The 23,582-nt window shown below is 40.7% G+C and overlaps 2 protein-coding genes across 3 annotated transcripts; one reads left to right on the top strand and one right to left on the bottom strand.

Annotated features, from left to right (window-relative positions):
• The first annotated feature begins 809 nt into the window (after positions 1 to 809).
• Positions 810 to 21,350, top strand: NMD3 (NMD3 ribosome export adaptor). Of its 2 annotated transcripts, none has more exons than XM_010584981.1 (16): positions 810 to 902; positions 1,151 to 1,285; positions 1,736 to 1,832; positions 2,860 to 2,940; positions 3,325 to 3,453; positions 4,021 to 4,111; positions 4,297 to 4,375; positions 4,699 to 4,795; positions 5,065 to 5,182; positions 5,771 to 5,916; positions 6,623 to 6,735; positions 7,453 to 7,525; positions 8,032 to 8,138; positions 9,013 to 9,083; positions 9,520 to 11,003; positions 20,840 to 21,350. In XM_010584981.1, the coding sequence occupies exons 1-15, from the start codon at positions 859 to 861 to the stop codon at positions 9,651 to 9,653; spliced, it is 1,515 nt and encodes a 504-aa protein (XP_010583283.1). In that variant the 5' UTR covers positions 810 to 858; the 3' UTR covers positions 9,654 to 11,003; positions 20,840 to 21,350. The 2 variants fall into 2 exon arrangements, with proteins under 2 accessions (XP_010583283.1, XP_010583284.1); XM_010584982.1 differs by lacking the exon at positions 20,840 to 21,350 and adding an exon at positions 17,147 to 17,495.
• A 1,219-nt stretch (positions 21,351 to 22,569) lies between these two features.
• On the bottom strand, positions 22,570 to 23,243 carry LOC104842553 (serine palmitoyltransferase small subunit B-like). Its single transcript, XM_010584980.1, has one exon. The coding sequence runs from the start codon at positions 23,203 to 23,205 to the stop codon at positions 22,963 to 22,965; it is 243 nt and encodes an 80-aa protein (XP_010583282.1). The 5' UTR covers positions 23,206 to 23,243; the 3' UTR covers positions 22,570 to 22,962.
• Positions 23,244 to 23,582: the final 339 nt, after the last annotated feature.

Below are 23,582 nucleotides of genomic sequence, written 5' to 3'. Positions count from 1 at the left end.
TATAATCTAAGTTCTCAGGAGAAAATGTGATCTCATTGCTCAGATACAGAAAGACTAAACAAAGGGAGAACTTCCAAAGCTTTGGTTTTACCCATTTCTACAAAGTGATGAGAAGTTGCCAGCTGATGCAAAAGGTAGCTAGTTAATTCTGAAACTGGAAGATAACAGTCTTTCCAAAATCAATACTGAAAGTAATATAAATTTAATGCCAAACATCCCTATTCTTAGTTTTTCCACCAAAGTTGGAAATTCTTTTTAAAATGCGCTTAAAGAAGTGTTTGGAGATGTTCAGCCACAGTTGACTAACAGGTTAAAACAATGATTAAACTGCTTCAAAGCAGTATTTCTTGATAAATTAGCAGCGCCCTTGAAAAATTAATTCCTGTTGAAAAGGGCCACCTCCTCGTGTATTGCTGACAGCACCAGTCCACACCAATTTCAGCAGGATTTGCGAGCGTGCAAGACCTGTCAGGTCAGTCCCCGTGCTAATAAACGAATACAGCGCGTTTCCATGAAAAAAAAAAATTAAAAAAATTAGGACATAAATCTATCGGCCGAGGTTGTATTCCACTGCCGCCATTTGCTGCGACGGCAGCACGGGCTCGCCCCGTGGGGTGGGGGAGAGGGATGGATCAAATCCCATGATTTAAAAAAAAAAATAAATAAATAAGAATGAATTAAGGTTTCAAAGACTCACTAACTACTAACGTTACTCGCAGGCTGCTCCCCGGGCGGGAACGGCAGCCGCCATCTTGCGGCCGCCCGGCCTCTCGCGGGATCGCGGCCCTTCTCCTCCTCCTCCTCCTCCTCCCCTTCCTCTCCCGCCCGGAACCCGGCTCGGCGTGGGCAGCCGCCGCCATGGAGTACCTGACGGGATCGCCGGCCCCCACTCAGGGCAACATGTAAGCGGCGGGTGGGCTCCGGGGGTCTGTTGGTCGGGTTTCGGCCGCAGGGTGTCCCGTTGCCGTGAGGGGGGGAAGGAACCGGGGGGCGGGGGGGGCGGCTCTCCTAGGCCACCGCTTCTCTTTAAAAAGAAAATTTAAATTAAAAAGCCTGCGCCTACCTTCGGTTTCCCCCGCGGGTTCCCGTAGCGGTCCCCTCCGAGAGCGGAGTTGCTGTTTCTGACTGACTTTTCCTCCCTGTGTTCCAGCCTCTGCTGCCAGTGCGGCGTGCCCATCCCGCCCAACCCGGCCAACATGTGCGTGGGGTGCCTGCGGGCCCAGGTGGACATCACCGAGGGGATCCCCAAACAGGGGACCCTCCATTTCTGCAAGCAGTGCGAAAGGTGGGCAGCCGGGCCCCTCTCCCTCTCCCCCTAGCCCGGGAGAAGCGGGCCCTCTCGGTGTGGTGGCTGCGGCTGGAAAGCAGGGCCGCCGCCTGACAGACCTCTCGCCGCTGCGCATCTTCTGGCCTGGTCTCTTGAGGTTTTTCAGCACGTTTTTGTATTTCTTTCCTTGAGGAAGCAGAAGGCTGTGGGTGTGTAGGGTCTAGAAGAAATCAATGAGTGAGTGTATGGCCCTTGAAAGAAAAAAAAAAAAGCAGGCGAGTCGGTAAGGATGGCAGTAAAAGTGGGAATGCACTTGGAATGCGCAAATCTTAACGCTTAGGGAGGCAAAAGCTGTAGGTGCATAGTTGATACTAAACCTGAAAGCTTGGGAAATACCTGCTCATCTTTTGAGTGATTTAATTTGCTGAAGCAGCTTCAGTGTGCTATAAAACGCTTCCTGTATCGTAGGTATCTTCAGCCTCCAGGAACCTGGATTCAGTGTACCTTAGAATCAAGAGAGCTTCTTGCTTTGTGTCTTAAGAAAATCAAAGCTTCGCTGAGCAAGGTGAGTAGCCAATCCTATCGGTATTGCATGGCGTGTCTATTGGTATTGCATAAAGCGAAGTCCAGCTAACTTAAACAGGGTTCAATCCTTTTGGAGCAGCTGTTTGTCCTTGTGTAGAGCTGATCAACTCATTTATATTAAACATAGAATTTTGAACATGCTAGAATTTTGGACAATTTGGTAAGGACAGGCTCGGGTCTAACAAAAAATTTCCAAGCGTACTGAGGAGGCTCTTGCAGTGCGATTCTGTGACTTCAGAGCATACAGCGTGCTGCGCAATTGCTGCTGTATAGATGGGAGTTGAGCGTAATTAACCAAAGGAAGCTAACACGTTTTTAGTGCACCTTCATTTTACAGTTTTCTTTTTACACATTTTTAAAATTGTTTATACAATTGCTCTTACTGATTTATGACGATATGAAAGAGGATTGCAGAGCTCTCTATGTAGACTAAACTGAAAGCTGCATGTTTAAGTTGAATAAAGTATCTCTTAGGTTCAGAATCTTACCAGATGAAAAAATCTGAGATAGTGGTTTAGGCAAAAAAAATTGTTTTGTTACCGCAGTCATCAAGGTTTGAATTAGATTGCCTTGTCGGGCTTCTTGCTATTGGGTCCGTACTTAAATATGCAAAATATCTTTTGCTGCCGTAAATTTGCGTGCTTTTAGTTTTAGAGATTAAATTGGCTCTTAAGTCCTGAGGAAACCGTTATACTATCCAAATCCATCATTGCATGGCATCCAGAGATGCTGTTGAATAGTATATTCAGTTACTCTGGTGTGACAGTCTGAGGCTGCATCACCATTATTTTGGGTAGATCAGACTCTGTGTTCTAACTAAGCGTTATTAATTGGGTTTGGTATACTGATACGTATGGTTTTAATTAAGGTTTTTCACCTCCTCAGTTGAGAAGCTGTGAACTACACCATAAGCTTCTGTTTTGTGGTAGTTAGAGGTGCATGTTTTTAACACATGTACTAGCACAACTGCTGGCAGTAGGTGAGTTCTTGTTCTCTCCCACTGGCAGGTCCGGCTGATTGATGCAGGCTTTATTTGGACCGAACCACATTCTAAGAGGCTGAAGCTGAAACTGACTGTTCAGAAAGAGGTAATTGGAGTACAGTATTCTGCATGTGGCTTTTAAAAACTTTTATGGCAAAAAGTATGAATTATTATTATTATTACTACTACTACTACATTCTAGGTAAGTGGTTCTCTTTGGTAAAATCCAGCATGTGTTTACTGGCTGATCTTGAAAGAATATTGATTTCATCCTGCCTAAATTTTGTCATTGAAGTGCCATTCATTGCAGTTTGAAGAAGGTTATGGGCTGTTCCAGTAAAGCTGGGAAAATACTACTAATATATGTGACCCACATATAGCTGTCTGTCACATAGTTTTAGTATAGTATGGAAGTTATTTCAGAATGCTGTGGTAAACTAGCTGTCTTGACAGGACTAATGAGGAAGCCTTTTAAACTTTTGTTTTGCAGGTGATAAATGGAGCGGTTCTTCAGCAAGTATTTGTGGTGGAATATATAGTTCAGTCTCAAATGTGTGAAGACTGTCATAGGATTGAAGCTAAGGATTTCTGGAAAGCTGTAGTGCAAGTCAGACAAAAGGTAGAGGCAAACTGAATTCTCATTTGTTCATGGCAGAACCATCAGCCTGACAAGTATTTGGGTGGTTTTCTGATTTTGTCAGAAAAAGATGTACTCACACTAGCTCACTGCCACGGTGATACATTTTGTGTTCAAGGTTTGGTTTGGTTTGGTTTTTTTCTTACTGATCTTAGTTTAGAAAAACTTTCTCTTTGCTGTCCAGTGTTAATAGCATATTCTTTTTAAATGATGGCTGGCAGGAGGATCTTGTGTGAATTACTAAATATCCTTCTGTATTTTAAGGTAGTGTTAGAAACAGTGGGACAGATTGTTTATAAATATTTAAATCTTGTTTAAAGAAACTAGTATCTGTAGCAACCAGTTACACAAAAATGAGAAACGGAAACTTTAAATTATTTGGTATATATAGAGCACATCTCTGAAATCTTTTTGGTTACGTGGAATAGACTTTGGACTGTTCCTTCTCCAGGTGGTCTCTTCATATAAATGTTTATTCTTCAGAGATACTGCATTTGCACTAGACAGTTCTTAAATAACCTTGATAATTTTATCTTTATTTGGTTTTAGACTCTGCACAAGAAGACTTTCTACTATTTGGAGCAGCTGATTTTAAAACACAGGCTTCATCAAAACACGCTTCGCATCAAAGAAATCCATGGTAAGTGAGGTGGCTTGTTCGTCTTGAGGTAGAAGAGACTAACCTGTTTTATATTGGAAAAGTGCTTGCGTTAGTAGCTATGTACAGATAAGCAGCAGATTATTTAGCCTATGTATTGTATTTGAAAAAAATAAAAAACCATAGTACTTGAAATAGATATGTTCATCAAGCTTTTTTTCTTTAAGATGGCCTGGATTTTTATTATTCTTCAAAGCAACATGCCCAGAAGATGGTAGACTTTCTTCAGTGTACAGTTCCATCTAGGTATATCATTTATGTTTATTGCCTTGAGTACTCAAAAGCTTTTGGGAAATGTCTTTTATCCTTCATTTTTAAAGAATTTTGTAAGTGATAGTGTCAGGAACCTGTGTTCTAGTTAAAACAGACAAAATCCCTTCTATAGAAGAAGTCCCATATTTTCCACTTAGCCATTGTAAAACTAACCCTCATGCATTTTCCTATTTCCTTAATTTTTGTATTTGTAGTACATAGCTATATACTTTCATTGCTGTACTTTGTGCTCATTATCTCCTGTTTCAAGTAATGTCCTTCTTGCTGCCTGAAGGCTCTATTTTTATGTTTTATAGATCAAAATCATCCCAACGTTTGATTTCGCATGATATTCATAGTAATGTCTACAATTACAAAAGCACTTTCTCTGTGGAAATTGTTCCAATATGCAAGGTACCTTCTCTCTATTTCATCTTCAGGGTAATGTGTGAAGTGGGTAGGGTTTGGTTTTGGTGATGGAGGCCTGATTTATTGGGTATTTGGGAGGATGGGGAGGGTCCACTCCCCACGAAGCATGGGAAGTGCAGATAGCAGCTATCTTGAGGAAGTTATTGGGTGGACAACTGAAAATGCAAAGGTTAAAAATCTATTTCAGATTTCTCTAAAGGCTTGATTAAGAATTAAGGAAATATGAGTGTAAATTATTTTCTCTTTGTGTGCAGGACAATGTTGTATGTCTGTCACCAAAACTGGCGCAGAGTCTTGGTAACATGAGCCAGATCTGTGTGTGCATTAGAGTAACAAGTACCATCCACCTCATCGATCCTAGCACACTGCAGAGTAAGTTAGGGGTTCTTTTCTGCACTACGGCAGCATCTGATTTTTCTGCTGGCACAATGGGGTTTTTGGTTGTTTTTATGAAATCTTGTATTTTTAGACCTTAATGTTGTAAATTTATCTGTACAATCCCTGACATAGAAATTTAATAGCAAACTAAGACACAATTCCCTAAGCTGGATTTCCGTAGTATCCTGGGCAAAATGCAGGTTCAGTTTTAAGTTCATCGATGTTCTAGGCTAAGCACTTACATTTGTCAGCTATATTCCTCTAAAATGAGATGGCATCTAGTTTTTCTCTGGATTATGATTCTAGCCACTTCGGTACCAGAAGCACTGTGCTTTGGTTGGTATTTGCTAGTAAGCTCTGCTTTAGACATGCAATAGGTGATCTGGCTGTCACAGATCAACTGCTTTTGTAGCACAAATTTGCAATATGGGTCATGTCCTAAATACTTGTGGTACAATAACAAACTTGAATAAAATGCGGTTGGCAGTTGCCTTAATTTTGGCTAATGGTTTCTTTTCCTTTTAATTTCTTGGTAAGAAATTCTCTCCCTTGTGATTGCCCATTCTGGTGTTTTTTTTCCAGTTGCTGAAATTGACGGAAATACCTACTGGCGCCACCCTTTTAATAGCTTGTTCCACCCCAAACAACTAGAGGAATTCATCATTATGGATATCAACAGGGTTCAAGACAAGAAAAAAGGTGCAGGTGCAGGGGCAAGATCAAACAAGGTAAGAGTTCCTCTCTATTTGATTCAGTGTTTTGGGCCTTCCTCTCCCCTCCCTCCCCTACTCAGCTGAACTTCTGTTTTGAATCATTCTACCTTGAAAGTCAGATGTATGCTTTTCTATGTCTTGCCATTGGCAAAAAGCTCTTCTCAGGATGATGTGGACAGTGTTTTGGTTTGGAAATTGCACAGGCATTATGTGAATTCCACTTTCAGAAATGCTTTTCTGGTGAAGAGTTTAAACTCTGCTTGTTACTATCATTATTGAAATTATTTTATATTAGCTTTGCAACTCTTCAATTATTAAATTGGTTTTGTTGAAGTATAGAAGCATTTATTTTTAATCAGAACGAATGAGTCAGTACCAAACATTTTCTTCTCAGTGAAAAGCTGTATGTGGTTGAAAGCTATGAAATAAATACATAAATAAAAAAAAACCCAAAACCAAAAAGCAACACCAAAACACATGTCTAGTTATAGAAACAGCCTTCGTGGAATTCTTGTGAAACGTGCTTGGCATGTCCTTTTCCATACTTTTGTAAAGATGAGAAATGAGGAGTAAAAAGCAATACATTGGATGCTTGATGTAGAAATACAAGTTTAATTAGAAATATATTTTAAAACAGTAATATAGCAGAGCAAATGTTGTTATAGCACAGCAAGTTAAGCTGCATTTGATTACAAGAGTGTTTTATTTTTCATTCCTTAAGCACACACTGGCTGAAGCCTGGGTACAGAAAACCTCGGAGTTGAATACAGATCATCAGTATTTCTGCTGTACTCACTTGGGGCACATTCTGAATCCTGGCGACCTTGTCTTGGGGTCTGTTCTGTTTCTTGGTTTTTATTAAATGATTATTTAATGACTGAATTCTCTGGATTCTCTACAGGCTTACGTATTATCAAGAAAATTTTGAACTGTTCCGATTTCTAAATGAAATTGGCAAAAGGGATAGAATCTTTCATTTTGGCCACGAAGAGATGGTCCTAATACAGGAAATCTTTTTTCTAGCAGAAGTCATCATGTGAAGAGGGCTGTTAGTAATAAGAGAGCTGAAGTATTGACTTTTAGCGTGCAGATTGGAATAATGGTTTAGACACAAATAGATGGGAGGGATTTTTAAAATACCAGGGAAGATCTTTTTGTTTGATAGGGAGTATTGTATACAGCAATGACAAATGTGAAATTTTTGTAAGATTAGGCAAATTAGGTGATTCTCAAACAGGCTTAAACATGAATGTTATTGGAGCTGTTGTGAGCCCAACAGCACCTCAGTGGATGTTGCTGTTTGGGTCCAGGAGGTTGGGGAGTGCTACTGAACAGAATTTGGGAACAGCAGCTTCTAAGAGTTTTTCAGTTATGACAGCTGCATATTGATGTTGATTTTTTATTTGCTCCTCACTTCATTTGGAAACATTTATCTTTCTTAGGAGCTGTAACTTACAATATGCTGCTCTTTAATACATGCATATGATACATTGAGTTCAATTTTGTAGACTTACATAAAAGGGTAGGGTAAAATACCTGTTTTCATTTTAGGTTCGACTTGGCGAACTGCAACTTAAATGACGAGTTTGCTAATAAGATGAACCCGCACAATATTCCTGATGTGGTAAGAGCATTTTTTTTTTCTCTGTACAAAGTTCTCTGCGTTACCCAGGGGTATTAGGGAATATAATTTTATAATGAATACTCACTAGTTCCGTAGTGCCTAAGGGAAGAGGGGATATTAATATCAAAATTTGAATAGCATCTAATTTTGAGAACTATTTTCTCACTACTTAAATTTTCAAGTGGTGGTTAAATAATACGTTTACTTCAACTTACCATACTCTTTGGTTTTGTTCAAATTACCATGCACTGTGTGGTGAAAACTGTATTACAACTCCAGTGTGTGTATGCCTCTTCAGGACATAATCCAAAGTGTTGGTAAACTTTTGAATTGAAAAATGCTATATAAATTCTATATAAAACTTCTGAGTGCCAGACTGACTCTACCATTTGTTAGCTGATTTTACAGTTGCCCAAGTCTAGACTTGGGTGGTGTTTTGGATTTTGAAAGAGTGTCATCAGTATTGAAGGTGTGTATGTGTAAATATGTGCTGGTTTTCACTGTAGGTATTAATAAAGAAGAGCTACGACCGTACCAAACGCCAACGTCGCAGAAACTGGAAGCTGAAAGAGCTAGAAAGGGACAGAGAAGGCATGGATACAGATGATGAAAGGTTCAGTATCTGCCATGAAGCTTTTCAGTCCCTTCTACCTAGGATAGTGTGCCAAGTCTAGAAAAAATATTTCTCGGCTTCCGCTGAGCATAAACCCAGTGTAATGCCTAAGCTGATGTGCTGATCGTTAAGGAGGCACAAGCAAATGCTGCTGGGTGTGTTTGAGCGTGATACTGGCTCATAGGACAGGTTGATATCGGTGTTCTCTGAAGAGCAGTATCTCTGCATTTTTCCCGCTTCCCTAGTGCAGGAAGTGGTTTAAGCATCTGCACCTTACTTAATGCTTATCCTGGCTTGACTGCTAAGTTTTCAGGGAACATGGATACTGAGAACAATGGGACAGGGGAGTGTGGAAACAGACTGAACCCTGAAATCTTAGAAATAACACTTCAGGTTTTTCAGGTTTACTGTTCCAAAGTATAAAAGCTATTTTTCTGTTTTTAACAAGAAAAGCTTAAATCGCGAGACAAGTGAGTAGTATCGGAAGCATTGTGTCTGTAGCTTACAGTTGGTGTCTGTCTGGCTAAAGGGACGCTTCTGTGAAAACATGCTTGTCGCTGGTTTGTTCAGTGACAAAGCTGATACAGTAAGAGCAGATTCTAAATAACATTCAATTGAGTAGGAAAAATGAGGCAGTTAGAGTTAAATGAGGAGAGGCAAATTAAACAAATTATTTGGAAACCAGCAGGTGATAATGGAAAAAAAAAAAAAAGCAGAATGAGTTGGAAATGTAGGAAAGCCATCAGAAGGCACATCTGAAGGACTGCAGATTGCAGTCCTTCCTTGGGGCTTCATTTCTTTGCTTTTATTTTGTTTTATAAGTTTGCATAAATCCAAAGGAAAAGTGAGTAAATACATTAAGCATCTTTTACAGGCAATACCAGGACTTCCTTGAAGATCTCGAAGAAGATGAAGCCATAAGGAAGAATGTCAACATTTACAGAAGTAAGGCCTTTTTAACCATTTCATTGCGTGTAACTAAATCATGACTATTTTCCACTCAATATTTTTACTGAAGTTCTGTATTTGGATTGTTTGAACTACTCATGCCTAGAGAAATGCTGTAATGTAATAGCTTCAGATATTCAGTGTATTTCACATGCACTGAATGGATGTTGATGGGTTTTGTTTGCTTGCCTTTAACATGAGGGAGAAGCATATTTTCTCCCACACCCAAAACCTCTGTTGGGTGAAGGATTTGGTACATAATTCAGCATCATCCATAAGGACAATTGGCATGGGATTGTTGGTTTTTAGGAGGGGTTGGTTGTTTTGGGGTTTCGTTTTTTTCCCCCTTTCCTTCCTTGGGGTTGTTCAGGGGATTTTGGGTTTGTTTTCTTTGCTTAGCTGTTTGTTGGGTTTTTTCTATTTGCTTTTTTAGATGCAGATATTCCTGTGGAGAGTGATACAGATGATGATGGTCCTCCACGAATCAGTCTGGCTGAAATGCTAGAGGATCTCCATATTTCCCAGGATGCCACTGGTGGAGAGGGAGCAAATATGATGACAGAATAAGAATAGCGCATTAGTCAATGCAGTAAATATTCCCTTAGTGAGGAAAAAGTACCCAAAACATAACTAAACATTACAAACTGAGCACATGAACATGAAAAGTAACATAGCTACCACTACACCCTTAAATAATGGTCCTGAATTCATATTTTATATATAATCTTCTAGAGAATCAGCAGTTAAAGCTGAATTTCTGGTGCAACCATTGCAATATAAGTTCCACAAGTTCCTCCCATCCCTGAGTGCTGCCTCCTTGCAACTTCTGCAGCTGACTGACTTCAGGGTTATACATTGGGAGTAATCATTGTCTTGTGCAGAAGACAGCTGATAAGGAAGGATGTCCAGAGGGAGGGATTTTATTCTAGTTTGCTACATTTGTAGGTGGAGTGCCTACCTACTGTTTATTGCTTTCATTTATTTGCATGGGAAGGATGTTTCCTGTCTTAATCTTTTTGGTACAATGGTTTGAAGCCTTTTATGATACTGCTAGATTATTTCATATAACAATATTTTGGGAAAGCTCAAGAATGTGTCTTCTGTTCCTTTGGTAAGAGAACTCCAAATATACATGCTTACACAAAAAAACTTCCCTGTAAATTGAGTGAAGATGCAGCTGTTGATCAGAAAGATTGCAAACTTCTGTTAAGTATAATGAATATTGTATTGTACTATATTCCATGCCTGAATCAGTGGATTAAAAGCAATACGCATGATGTCTAATTAATACACCAGGTATGAACTATTAAAAAACTATTCAGACATTTTTCGTCCATCGTTTTTTAGTTAACTTTAAAATCAAATTTCTCTCTACTGCAAGCCCGAAGAGGACATAAGTAGTGTAGGAGAACATTACATACTTATATTCATCTGTTTTGATTCACTTTACTGCACAAAGGTGGTTCAACAGAAATTTTACCAAGAGTTTATGTGCATATACATTTGATTTAACTCAATATAAATAGGGAAACATAGCACAGCATAGTAAGAGTGGTTTGCCACTGCATTTTTTTACCTTCAGGAAAATATACTCAAAATGATTGGCATGTGTAAAGGAGGAAAATACTAATAATGTGAAGTTGGAAGAAAATGTGTAGGATTCATCTGACAGGGTATTAATGGTTCCTCTATCAAGGATCTGTACAGCTCAAATGAGAACACTTGATGTAGTTTGTCACAGCTTGTATTCTTGTAAGAGAAATAAACAGGGCTGAAAATTCACTATTTCTCTGCAGTATCTGCTGAGGAGGTGTCGGGAGCACCTTTCTCTACTTCACCGTACTTCACAGCTTTTCAACGCCTCAAAGAAAAGCTAAGAAACAATCAAGGAGTTAGCAGTGTTCAGCCTACTGCCAGGTGAGAGAAATTTTTGTCTTATTCTTTACTTTAAATGTAATCTTTTGACTAAGTGTTTCCAAACAGGTATGAATCTGCTGGATTTCAGGATTACTGTCTGAGCCTAGGCAATATGCCATAGAAGGCAAAGGTATTTTTGATTGTAAAAGGTGGAGCTAGGTTTAGTTACCAGTTGCAAGGATTTTTTTATTCTGTCTCACAATCTTGTATCACCCATTTGTAAAGGGGGAAAAATGGAAATTCAGAAAGGCGGTTTTGATGTAGCGAAGCTCTGAGCCATCTGTTGGCATTGTTAGCAGCTCAGCCATCCCTTAGTGCCATCTTTTACTGTGTATTTGTGTCACACTAAGCTCTTCTGCTTCCACTCACAGGAGCTTTGTCATATTTTTTTACTATGTAGAAGACCAGTTAAGAAAATCCATAAAGCTGCTGAGAACTAAAGGTACAATTTATCTCATGACAGTAATTTAGTTCAGTGTAGGGAAGGCATAAAACCATGCTTAAAAAATATTCATGAGAACGCAGCTGCATATCCAACCTGAATTAACACTGCAATAAAAATATTTTATTATACATATTCTACAGTAGCTACACCTGCCAGTATTGCTGGGGAGATGTACATAAACTCAATTCTAGTGAGCATTGGGCCAAATCTGTGGAAATTGAAGAACTTTAATTTGTAACATGTAGCCAATTAATGCATTCTGTGTCTGGATGAGATGTGTTTTGGGTTGTGATTTTTCTGATGAGGTAACAGTGATCAAGCCTGTATCTTGCATAGTTTGGTAATAAGCTTGCTGCTGTTGGCAGGTGAAGGGGGAGTGGTGAAAGCTTGTTTTAAACTGTGCTGTTTTGATCAATCCTTTTCCTCCTTCTCTAAGATTTTCCTTCATAGTGTCTCTCAGTAATTTCAGATGTATTGCTGTCTTGTCTGTCATCCTGTTTGTTACTGGAGATGTCCCTCTTCCTTCCCCCTGCTGCATGGTCTGTTGCCAGTCTGTATTAGGTTTCAAGCATCTTTCAGCAAGAGTCTTGTCTGGAAAGATCTCATGCTCCAGATGCTAGGCAAACAAGTCATAAATCTAAGTATATTGCTTGGCTTTTTGTGCGTTTGTTTGCTAGCTGGTAACACATAGTAACAGCTCTCCAATGAGTGGGTAAGCTGTGTGTACTTGAAACCAAAGTTAGTTCTAATTTTAGGTTCTTGAGTTTACAGTGTCCCTTTAACATTTAAACGGTTGGGAGCCAAAGAGGCTTAGATGGTGTACCAGCAGATGAAATGTTTGCCAAGGTCTTCTCACTGACACCGGATAAGTAATTTGCCAAATAGTACTTAATTCACAATAGATAAAAGGCTGCTACTTACCCTGCATCTCTTCCTGAAAATCTCTCTGTGGATTGAGCCACAGCTTAAAGCTCCTCTCCTTTTAAACATACAGAAGTTGCTCCAGGATTTTAAGACATAACTGCTTAATGATTAATTTGTGCCCAGATTTTGATGAATTTTGAATCGGAAGAGTTGAAACATAATGTCCCACTAGTTTGGGGAGGAGGGAGGTTGCTTTTGAGATGTGACTGTATGCACATGTGTGTGTACCAGATTTGGCGCAGAGCATGTGTGATAGCGAGTACCAAGCAGTAGCAGTATGTGTAGTAATTTATGAATAGTAACGCAGATGTAAAAGGGTTGTCTGAAGTAGTTATGTGATGGTTAAATTTGAAGTGTACTTGCCACATGTAATAAGCTAGTAGTAAGACTAAAAAGAAAGAATACTTTTTAAAGTATTTTTTAAAAAGCGCAGTCAGCTGATGAGATTCTGTTTCAGCAGAGAAGAGAAGTTTTGTCCTTCAAAACAGCCAGCATTTTGTTCTCTCAGAAGTAAGGCTTTTACAGGGAGAAACCAAATAAGGCTTCGTACAGCCTTTCGGCCCTGTCACACTAACTTCCCTGGCTAGGAATGGTGAGAAAAAGTAGTTGTGTAAGCTAATGGAGTTTCACTTTTCTTACCCCCGCAGTGAATTACTGGGGGGAAGAAAGGACACAGACAATGCAAGACTAGAGCTAAACTTTGTGGGGTTTTAGTGCTGAATTTCCATTTTGCTTAATGGTGAATCACTTCTTTTTTGGGCTTCGGTAGCCGTAGTGAACAGTGTGTGCAGTAGCTCCCGTGGGCACTTGATGTATTACTGTGATTCTAGATCATTTTATTGAAATTCAAATTTCTTCTATCAAAAAAAAATTAATTTTGTCATGGGAGAAGCTGTCTGGAACTTTGTAATAACTCTCTGAAAGTTTTGCTCACAGAAAATGGTGAAGGAGAATATTGTGTTGCTTAAGTCAAACCTTACAGCACAAAAGTTGGATGATTGAGAGAAACAAATACACAGAAAAGGGTGATTGGGGTATGGAAGCACTACTTTTTGAAATTTTTTTTCTATAGAGAAAAGCATATATTGTTATATATTGATGATGAAAAGCTTAACGGATGATGATTTCACCTTTAACTGCTGTTAATCTGTTGGTAGATTCTCATGTAACTACAGAGGTTCCCAAATGTGGTTCAGGTGGAAATTGTTCAGATGAAATAATTACTGGAAAATATTGTTAAAATCATGCCACACAGCTTACGTGTGTTGTACTAAAAGGTCTGCTTCTGTGCCCATTGTGGGAAATCACAAGCTGAGGAATAGAGTGTGTGCTAGTTGTCGTTGAGATACTGGTCTGGTGAGGAGTTCTAATGGAATTAATGTTATTTTAGTCTCTTACTCTTAGAAGTAGCTTAAATATAGGAAATTACAGGGGAATATTGTGTCATAAATTTTTCCTTGAGGAAGTTAGACTAGTATATAGGTTGCTTCTGTTGTTTGGTTGATTGGGTTTTGGCTGGGGCGAGCATCCTTTCACTGGATACCACTGAGAAGAGCCTGGCTCCATCTTCTTTACTGTCTCCCATCAGGTATTGATACAGATGGATGTGATTCCCACTGAGCCGTCTCTTCCCCAGGCTAAAGGGTCCTGGCTCTCTCGGCCTCTCCTCCTCTGTCGGAGTGCTGCCGTTAGCAGTGGAGGGGAGGAAGGAAATAGTGAGCTGACCATACCATTTCCAAACAGGGAACGTATTTTGGGAAAACCTACACATGGAAAACAGTGCTCACCCTCTCAGCCCACTTTGGGGGAAAAAAAATGTGTATCTGTAGATGTGTCTCTCTGCCCCAAACCTTAGATTAGTTCCCGTATCAACTCTACACCCTCTCACATCTGTCCTTGGACACTCTCCATGGGGGTTTAGGAGCTGCGGGGCAACACACCACTGGCCTTTGCCTTTGCTGCCCCTGTAACCCAGCACGTTGTGTGCTCAGCCTCCTGGCATGTCCTGGAGAGATGCTGGATCTGATCCTGCCCAGGCTGGGGTCAGCAGAGCAACTCCGCTGGGGGCTGGAGGGAGGGCAGGATTAGACCCTTGCAAACGGGGGTAGCGTACGGTCCATTGTGGAGACACCGCCTGCAGTCAAATCGCTGAGAATCCAATGTGGGCAAGTACTGTTAGACAAATTCCTTTTTCTTTTTGTAACTGAAACGTGCTCAGGATGGAACACACAGTGCTGGGTGTGTTGTAAGGATCTTTCTAGGAATGACCAAATGCACTTCGCTTGAAAGGCTGCGACGTCTTGGTGAGAGGCACGGGCCTCACGTCGGTCAGGAGGCATCTGCAGTGGCAGGCACTTGCCCGTTTTTCTGTAGAAGTTGCTGTAGAAGAATTGAGATGTGCCTGTGATTAATGTGATAGTCCACCTGATGTCACTATTCCTTCATGGTAATGGCCCCAAAAGCAATCTGTTCAGCTGCTACAAAGAAAAGATGGCTATAAACTCTGAAAAACTTGTTTATGCTGATGTAGTTCCTAATATTTTCACTTAAGTTTAAAATGACATAACACCAACCTAAGTAAAAATAAGACAAAAGCTGCTTTGAGCTTGATGTTAAAGGACTTATTCCTGGCAAATCACACCTTCTGCAGACAGATTCGTCTCTACGTACGCTTTGCCAGGGCCATTTATTTTAGCTGCACTCTCCAGAACAGTTAAATGTAGGGGTGAGACTCATGTGTTGGGTTTCAGAGGAGGTTTGGCAATGTTTGCTGTAGCTCATTCCAGAACATAATCGCGTAGCAAAAAATATTACTGCCTTCAGAATTTACCGATGTTTTCTGTACTTCACCTTCATCGTAAGCTTAGGATGGGAACCTGGTTAAGACACATAAGAAACAGGAGATGAAGTTTAAAACTTGTCAGGATCTCAGTTCCATGATGCAAAACAAAGCATAATTGTCAAGAGAGAGAAGTGCCTTTGTGTAATTTGAATATTCAGCTTTGTAAAATGAAACAATTATGTATGACCTAAATCCACAACTAATGTACCTTTTCACATCAACTAAGAAAATGTTTCAGGTGTGCCAGGCATGGAAAGGACTTGAAAAACTATTTTAAAATAATCTGTGCTCGGTGAAAAGTTTTGTAAGATAGAAGGAACTATTTAAGCTGTAAATTATTTGTCCGGTTGGTTGTATACCATTTAGCATGATGAGACTTCATGCTGCATGGACTGTAATGATTATGATTTAATGCCTTTGTTAGTAATGTAGGTCTTTTTTGATTCGTACCTTTTTGGAGGGTGGATCTGAGATACAGGTTAAAAATTGCAGCCCTTTATACCTCTGCTGAAATGAATTTATGCTGATGTATGAAAGCTTGACATATTTAAGCCAGTATGAATGGAGCAGAAGAGAAAACAAAGTCGCTGTTTGAAGCTCTTAGGTTTGTTTTAGACTTTTCCTTAAAAGGCGAATGATCATATTGAAAACAATCCAGAATTAAGTCCTTTAGGAGCCCTGAGTCCCCCGAGGAGCAGAGGTGTTCAAGCACTCTGTGTTGCGCTGTCTGGATCTGAGGTCCCCTGATGGACGCGTTGGTCGGAGGTAGGCATGCAGGTTCCCAGCGCGGCACACGCAGAGAGTTAGTCCCAAAGCAGAGGATCTGCAGAAGCTGCCACCCTGAGAAGGGAGATGCCGGAGCCATCCCGGTGGCAGTGCTCGTACGAGCACTGGTGAGAGGAATCGCACTCAGGCCACCCTTCAGCTGACTCTCGGAGGCAGCTGCTCCTTGGCCTTCCAGCATCTCTGGGCTTCAGTGCCTGTTCCTGTACCCGTGTGCTAAACTCCACGGCCTAGCAGGTGGCTGGTATTGCCCAAGACTCGGATCCAGCACAAGGATGCGTACGCTCCAAGTAGGATTTAAAAGGAATTCTCTTCAGTCCAAATTATGACAATGTTGAGACAGCTGCCTTTTAACCTTGGCAACCTCTGAACTCCATATATAGCTCACTTGCTTACTGCACTTTCCTCGTTGCCTGAATTTGCTCTTTCCCAAAGCCTGTGATCTCCAGCCTGACGCAGTCTCTTGGAAGGATTCCTGTTGCTGTGGCTTTCCCACTCTGTAATGAGGTCAGCTGGAGTTAAAATGCTTTGTAAAAGTTTGGGTATTTGTAGCTACTCCAGGTTTTCTCTAAGTTTGATTTGACTTTTTACTATCACTTCCCGTAATATAGGCATAAAGCTTCTATAGGTGTCACTGACAGGTAGCATCCAGTAAGAAACTTAGAGCGCTGTGTTACATACCCAAACGATAGGTCAGTAATATCTGATGCAGTTGAGCTCATACACAATTCCCTGCACTCCAACAGAATGCGAGATACATACAAGATTATTTAATCTCGAAAACAAATTCTTTTAACACAGGTTTCTAATATAATCTAACAAAATAACCAAAAGTCAAGTTTGAGTGTTAATGACCTTTAATGCATCACTTCATTATGCAATTAGCCATGCATGGCTGTGTAAGTGAAAGCAGCCCTGGGTATCCTCACATAAGTCTTTCAAATGGAAAAACTTGTTACAGGATATAAATACTCTGGGGGATTTTGTTGGTGTTTGATTTGAATTTAACCAGCTTTCTAAAAAATACAGGTGCTTCTCAACAGCATATTTTAATTTGCTGGGTGACACTCTCTAGCCTCCACATGCAACGTGCAGTGGGAAGCAACAAAAAGGTTTCATTTGCCTCTAACCAAGCGTGTGCCCCTCCAGGCTAGAGCTGAGGGAAGAGCTGGGATCCACCGCCAGCCTGGGATGATGCTCTGACTGCGGCTGGGTGTTGTTTCATACCCGGTATGCTCCTCAGACTCCCCTCCACAGCCCAAACGTGCCCGCTGCCCCAGGGGATGGGAGAGGACTTGCTAAGTGACTTCCAGTCTTTGTGCACCGTGTGGACCTGGTGTTTTAATTGGGCTCTTCGGGGAAGTATTGGCAGACATTTCAGGTTTAGAGGTGGGAAGCTACGCGCCGATTGTATGGTGGGGAGGTAGCAGGTCGGGGCCGCCCTTTTGCCTGCACTGTCTTAAAAGGTGAGAGCTTTGGGAACAAATTCTTCCTCTGACAGGCAAAGGCATCACATCTCTCCTTTTAGATGGCTGCCTGGTGGCCTGAACCCCAAGCTGAGGTGGATCACTAATTCACCTACTAAATGTGTTGTGTTGGTTTTTTTAATGTGGTGATTACGAATGGATTTGAGCAAGGTCAGAAATCACATGCTCGTTGAATGCTCAAGCACCTACAGGCTCATCATCTATTTTCCTGCCTGACGTATCCTCAAAGAGGAGCACTGTCAGTAGGAGGGATGTGGAGAGCCTCACTCTGGCACATCTCGTATTGGGAATTTAATGATGTTTACAGGTTCAATGCATGTCAAAAGGAGATGGTATGCGAGTCCTTTCTGTCTTACATGAATGCCATAGCCATTAGGCTTCTGGATTTCTCTCCTCCTTTTAAGGCAGCCACATACCAGCCTCGGCTGTCTGTGCGAACCCGACTGGGCAAACAGAATTTGTGAACTCATGGGATGAGCAGGAGGCAAATGCTTAGCTGCTCAGCTGTCGCCCTCTGTTCAGCGAGGCAGCAGTTACAGCCAGTGACAACTTGGTACCTGTTTAGGTACCCTGAGTAATTTTCTGGTAAACCTTAGGAGCCCCAATGCCTCTAGTTTTAAGCAGCAGATGAATAGTGGAAAACCTGCGTTATGAGATGATGGACCGCATATTAAGTATCTAAGCTGAAACAGGGGCAATATTCTTACATGCATTTCCTGTAGCCCTCAAACCAAAACAGGAATGATCCCATCATACATAAAGTATTAACTCTTGCCTTTGTAGAAACATCTTTTTGAAATACTAGGTTATTTGTTAATGTTTTTTTCTTATACATTCTGTACAAACAAAAATAAATTCAAACCAAGTCAGCTGTATGAGAAGGGACAACATTTTAGATTCTTGTAGTTGTAAGATCTGTAAGAGGATGCCCCTTAGTACCCTCAGCTGTGCTTCTCATTCCAGCTCCTCGGACAGGGCAGGCAGTTCAGCATATGGAAGTCAGCAAGGTGAGTGAGAAGCTGCTGGTGCTGCGCCATGAGAAGCGCTGCAGAGAGGAAGAGACAAAGTCCCAGCCTCCTCAGGGAAGCAAACATTCACACTTGCAAATTCTTACCTTTGTCCCTCTGAAAAATATTTTTAAAAACTTCTATGTAAATACTATTTTATACAGTATTTACACTGTATACTGGCAAGGTTACCAATACAGGAAGAAGTGATTTTCTGTAGCAGAGACAACTATAACTAAGCTGTTGCACGAAGTAGTTTCAGCTGAGCAGGAAAGTTAGGCAGAAAGTTTCAGCCAGGCAGGACTGAGTTATTTAAGGTCAGCTTTGTAAAAGGAAGCAGATCTGCTGTAAACTCAACATTGCTCTAAACAGCTATATGCAAGATGACAAGGAATACATTCTGTGGGATGTAGAGCTATTAAGTGCTGACAAGTTCATCTTAGAAACAGGATTTTCAAGTCAGATAATGAATAGCTAAGATAAGAACTCAAATTACGCTCAGATGTAAAGAGTAGCATAGACAAAATGCATACATCATAGCAAAATAAAGTAACAAGAAGGAGCATGAACTTCTCTTAGGCCTCCAAAACTGTTAGAAGTAATCAGTGGCAGAGGGAGTGAAGTTCCACGTGAACAAATCATCATTGCCTTTAGGAAGTTTAAACTATTTGGATCAATAAAATACAGATTATAGTGTAGTGAGAGATAAGCTGTAAAACTCCTACAATAATAAACCTTCATAATGAGGATGCTGTGAATCTACCATTATGTATTATAGCTGTAAAGATCAAACAGTTCATAGTGAAAAGCAGTTTGATTTTAGCAGACATTTATTCTGTTCTTTAGGTTCAACTCTTGCTGAACCAGTGTTGTTAAGTTGTGCAATTTAAATATGAGATTCTTTTTAAAAAGTGAAGCAGTGATCTGAATGGTGCTCCACATCACCCTCACCATCCTTTTTAATGTATAGTACCACAGTGACGTTAAACTTCCCCTGTAGAAACGCATGGACCAGGAGGTCAGATCTGTTCACAAAGGTGGGGAGTGGAAATGATGTTAGAGTACCAGACTGGTTATAGGTCAGAAACTAACTCTCAAATTAAGGCTGCGTGTTAAGTCCACGTTTGCAAATACTAAAATTAAGTCCTTTATTGGCAGAAAGTTACTAAGCAGTGCATACTGCATATGCAAGCATATGCTGTGGTCAGCAGGCCTAGGAGATAGCAACCAGCGCCTCTTGTTCATGCATCTGATTGATAATAAAGCCCTGCAGACACCAACTGCAACCAGCCATCTCTTTTCCCATGCACACACCCCCAAATGCTCAGCCCACACGGACAGTGGAAAGCAGGCATCTGGAATTAGTAGCTATCTAGCACGGCAGGCATCGGTGTTAAGGATTTGATATTCTCTTGTTGAGCAAGCAGATCCACTGACAGCGTTGAGATTAAGCAGCCACCGCAGTGTCTAACAAACAACGTCCTACTCATGTAGACTCTACGAGTGTCTCTGTGCAAAAACTGTCTGCTGTGGGATGGCCTGTCTAAGTGAGAAAGTTTGTCCGAAAAACTTTGCTTTTTCTTGGCTGTGCAAGGAATTTGGGCAAAGTGGGGTGGAAATGCTGCTGGTGCTAGCAAGAAGTCACCAGGAACTGAACTTGGTACAGGTGTCCTCAGAGAAGGGTGTGCAGGCAGGAATTGCAGGGAATATTCTTTTTCCTATTCCTCTTGAAATACTTTCTGCTTCAGCCATGTGACAGTAAATCTAGATTTGCAACAGCTATCACCAGGTTTCAAAAACCAACGTTGTGGCCAGTCAGTACGGTCTGTACAAACTAGTACAAACACTGCTGACTGCAAAAAATCTTGAAAAACGTTGAAGCAGGCTGTTAGAGTAGTCTTTGTTCCATGTCAGATAGTGTCTGTTCTCACACAGCTGGGATAAACGTTATCAAGTGCATGGCTAGTTTGATAGACACCAAATTATACCAGTGCCTGGCCTTGATCAAATTTACCTTGCCAGATGAGCATGCACAGGCCTGACATGAGCAAATCTGGAGCTGTGGCCTTACTCTATCAATTCAACACCTCAGGCTGCTGGTCAGAGCGCAGCTTCCAATAGGGAACCTGCCTGAGCAGGTTAGTGTTTTGAAACTGAAATTGCAAGATGGAGTTTGCGTGTAATATTTTAAATCCAGTTCTGTAGACGAGAGCCTTGGTGACAGGCAGGGAAGAGACTGTGATGAGTAAAACTAATCAAGAAGTTGGGGGTTTTTTTCAGCTGCCACTTAGGCCCTTGATTCCGCCTTTGCTTTTTGGTTCTTTCCTGGCTCTCTCCAATTCACGCAGCTGAGCTAGGACCTTTGCTGCTGCAGAACAGCACAAAGAGCTGAAACAGCATCGCTGTCCCTGGCAGACACAGAGGAGCCGTCCGTGCCGAAGGACTGCCGCATGCAAACCGGGCAGCTCAACAGACACGATCCTACCCCAGCTGTTGCAAAAGAGGCACCAGGCCCTTCGGGCGACCACAACAAACACCAAGTGGGTTTGGCTGGAGAGACCGGGAAAGGGCGGCAATAAACAAAAACACGCCCAGGGTCAGAGTTCCTACTTCTGCAGCCTGATGTCAGATTCCTTAATGTCAACAAATACTTGGAATGTACGCGTATAGTCTTCTACTATAATTTAGTGTAAACATAGCTACAGTGGCTGGCTTATCCACTGAGCTTTCTTTGCAGGTATACAATGCAGTATGTGCATGTTTCTCCAGCATGTATAGTGCAAAATACTGTATTTACATATCTACATTATAGACTGGCAGTTTTGAAACAAAATTGTGATCTTCCTAAGTAGTCTAATAATTGACAGAACTGAAATACTATGTTTCCCTCTTCTGTTCCTAAGCAGTAAGTGCAATATACATACTGAGCATGAAAGCTCTCACATAGGAGCAAATGTAACATATTTACTAATTTAGCCATTAAATTACTTCAATAAAGCATAGAATTGGATTCTAATCTGAAAGCATTAAATAGATCTTTTTTTCAAACTTGGAGATTACTTGGGTACTGTCAAACGAGTTGTAAGTTTAAGCACAGCTGCCTTCATTTTGCTGAATAAACTATTTTCATATCCTATCTTATTTTCCCCTAATTATAAATTGGAAAGTAACTGAATCTCATGTTGAGATGACAAATAACATAATTAGTGTCTTCACTTTATCACGGTCTATGACCAAATCTCATTTCGTAAGTCATTTGATTGCCGCTTACTAATAGCATCTTACTCTCTTGAGGGAGAGGATGTACTAGGAGCATCTCTATGCTGGAAAGACGTAAGAAAACTCACCTGAGGGTGGGTGGGAGCAAAGTTGTGCCTATGTTACCCTGTACATGCCCTGCTACTGCTCTCTTCTTCTCCTGGGATGATAGAGAACACCAATTCTAGTTGCCAAGTTAATTGTATTGGGACTTCATCCCTGGCCAGCTCCAGTCCATGTCCGCTGTAGCAAGCTGGCAGCACAGGCATCTCCTGTTTCTAAGGCTGAAGCTTAAAAAACGTGGAAACAAAGCCAATTACAGGGTGACCAGCGCATTACTTACAAAGTCTGCAGTCTCAAGAGTTCATGTTTCAGACACTACTCGACAGGTAGAGTATAAAAGGAGGTAAAAGAGGGGGAATGATGCGTTTAGGAAAAAAGGAGAGACATCGTATTTCAAGTAGGGATTTTATTGGTTTTCAACCGAGATGTCCCTACCACAACTGAAAATGTAGTTTCATGTTCTGTATATGATATGCATGCTTTACCAGTCTTCTAAAAATAAAACAAAAATTATCTCTTTTTATAAAGTTCAATAATATGATAATTTTATTCTAAATTTTCATGGAAGTAAATCCCCACATTTTTAATAAATTAACTGCATTATTTGCACAATGATGATGAAGCAGTCAAGTAATTCATTGTATTAAATAACTGAGGGAACTAAATAAATAATAAAATCATTCTATAAATACATGCATACCAAGCTTAGAGAAGCAGCTTATAGCTGTGTAGTGTGCAAAACCTTTTGTGCACACATCTCTCCTATCAGCAAAGCTATGGCAGACAAGAACAAATGTATGCCATATAATTTCTCAAGATGAAAACCGCTCAATATCCAAGGAGATCTCCCTGGAATAAAAAAATACACAGCACAGTCGTTTCTGTACCAAACCCAGCTTCGTAACTCCAGCCAGTCTTTAAAATTGAAAGCTCTTTAAGAAGCAGTCAGTCAAACAATAAAAACAAGGACTGATTGAAATTGTTTTGGCAAAATAATTTGCTGTCAGAGAGTCCCAGAATACAGAAGAACATTAAGAGATACTGCAGAATAAAACAGTGTTTGCGCACACCCTGAACCTGTTTCTAAACAAAAATGGAGTGTTAAGAAAAACAGTTCCTTGATCCAAAAGTCAGTGTCAGGTTGCCAATGTTACTTCACAACAGAAACAGTATTTTCATGTTGGTTTCCAAGTAAGTGCAAGAAGAATTGAAAAGCCGTGCTAATGTGGACAGGGACAAAGATGTAAGCAGTGTATAATACCATAACTAACATAGTAATGTTGAAAGTGTAGAAAAGCAGTTTTTCCCAGGGCTCCATGAGATAGCTGCAGGTGATTAGTTCAAACTGGCAGTACAGCCAATAGAGGTAGTTCTTCAGGCTTTTAATATCCATCTTCAGCTTTGTGCCACTTCTGAAAGCCCTCCCTATTACAATAAAGGATAGTTAGTAGAAATAGAAACCTCACAAAAAAGAAAAAGGCAAAGATACATAAAAACATCGTATGGGCAGCAGCTCCATGCTATTCAGTTTGCGCATACTATTTTTAGTAAATGATGTATTGAAAACACAAGAGAGCTAAAACCCCAAGACTGCAAATACATTTTAAAGCATAAAACATGATCAGATAGTAACAGACTAGCATGAGTCATCCTTTTACCCTATGCCATAAAAGGCTTGATTCGTATTCCTTTTTCCCTTCCTACATTCAGTTCTGAACATGACAGTCCAATTTAGACCACTATGTACTGGGCACTGTTATTTACCAAGGA

The sequence above is a fragment of the Haliaeetus leucocephalus genome, unplaced genomic scaffold, assembly GCF_000737465.1.
Source record: "Haliaeetus leucocephalus isolate CR32 unplaced genomic scaffold, Haliaeetus_leucocephalus-4.0 Scaffold1014, whole genome shotgun sequence".
Taxonomy (NCBI): Eukaryota; Metazoa; Chordata; class Aves; order Accipitriformes; family Accipitridae; genus Haliaeetus; species Haliaeetus leucocephalus.
The sequence above is the reverse complement of the archived record's forward strand: the minus strand, read 5'-3'. Positions and strand labels throughout refer to the sequence as shown.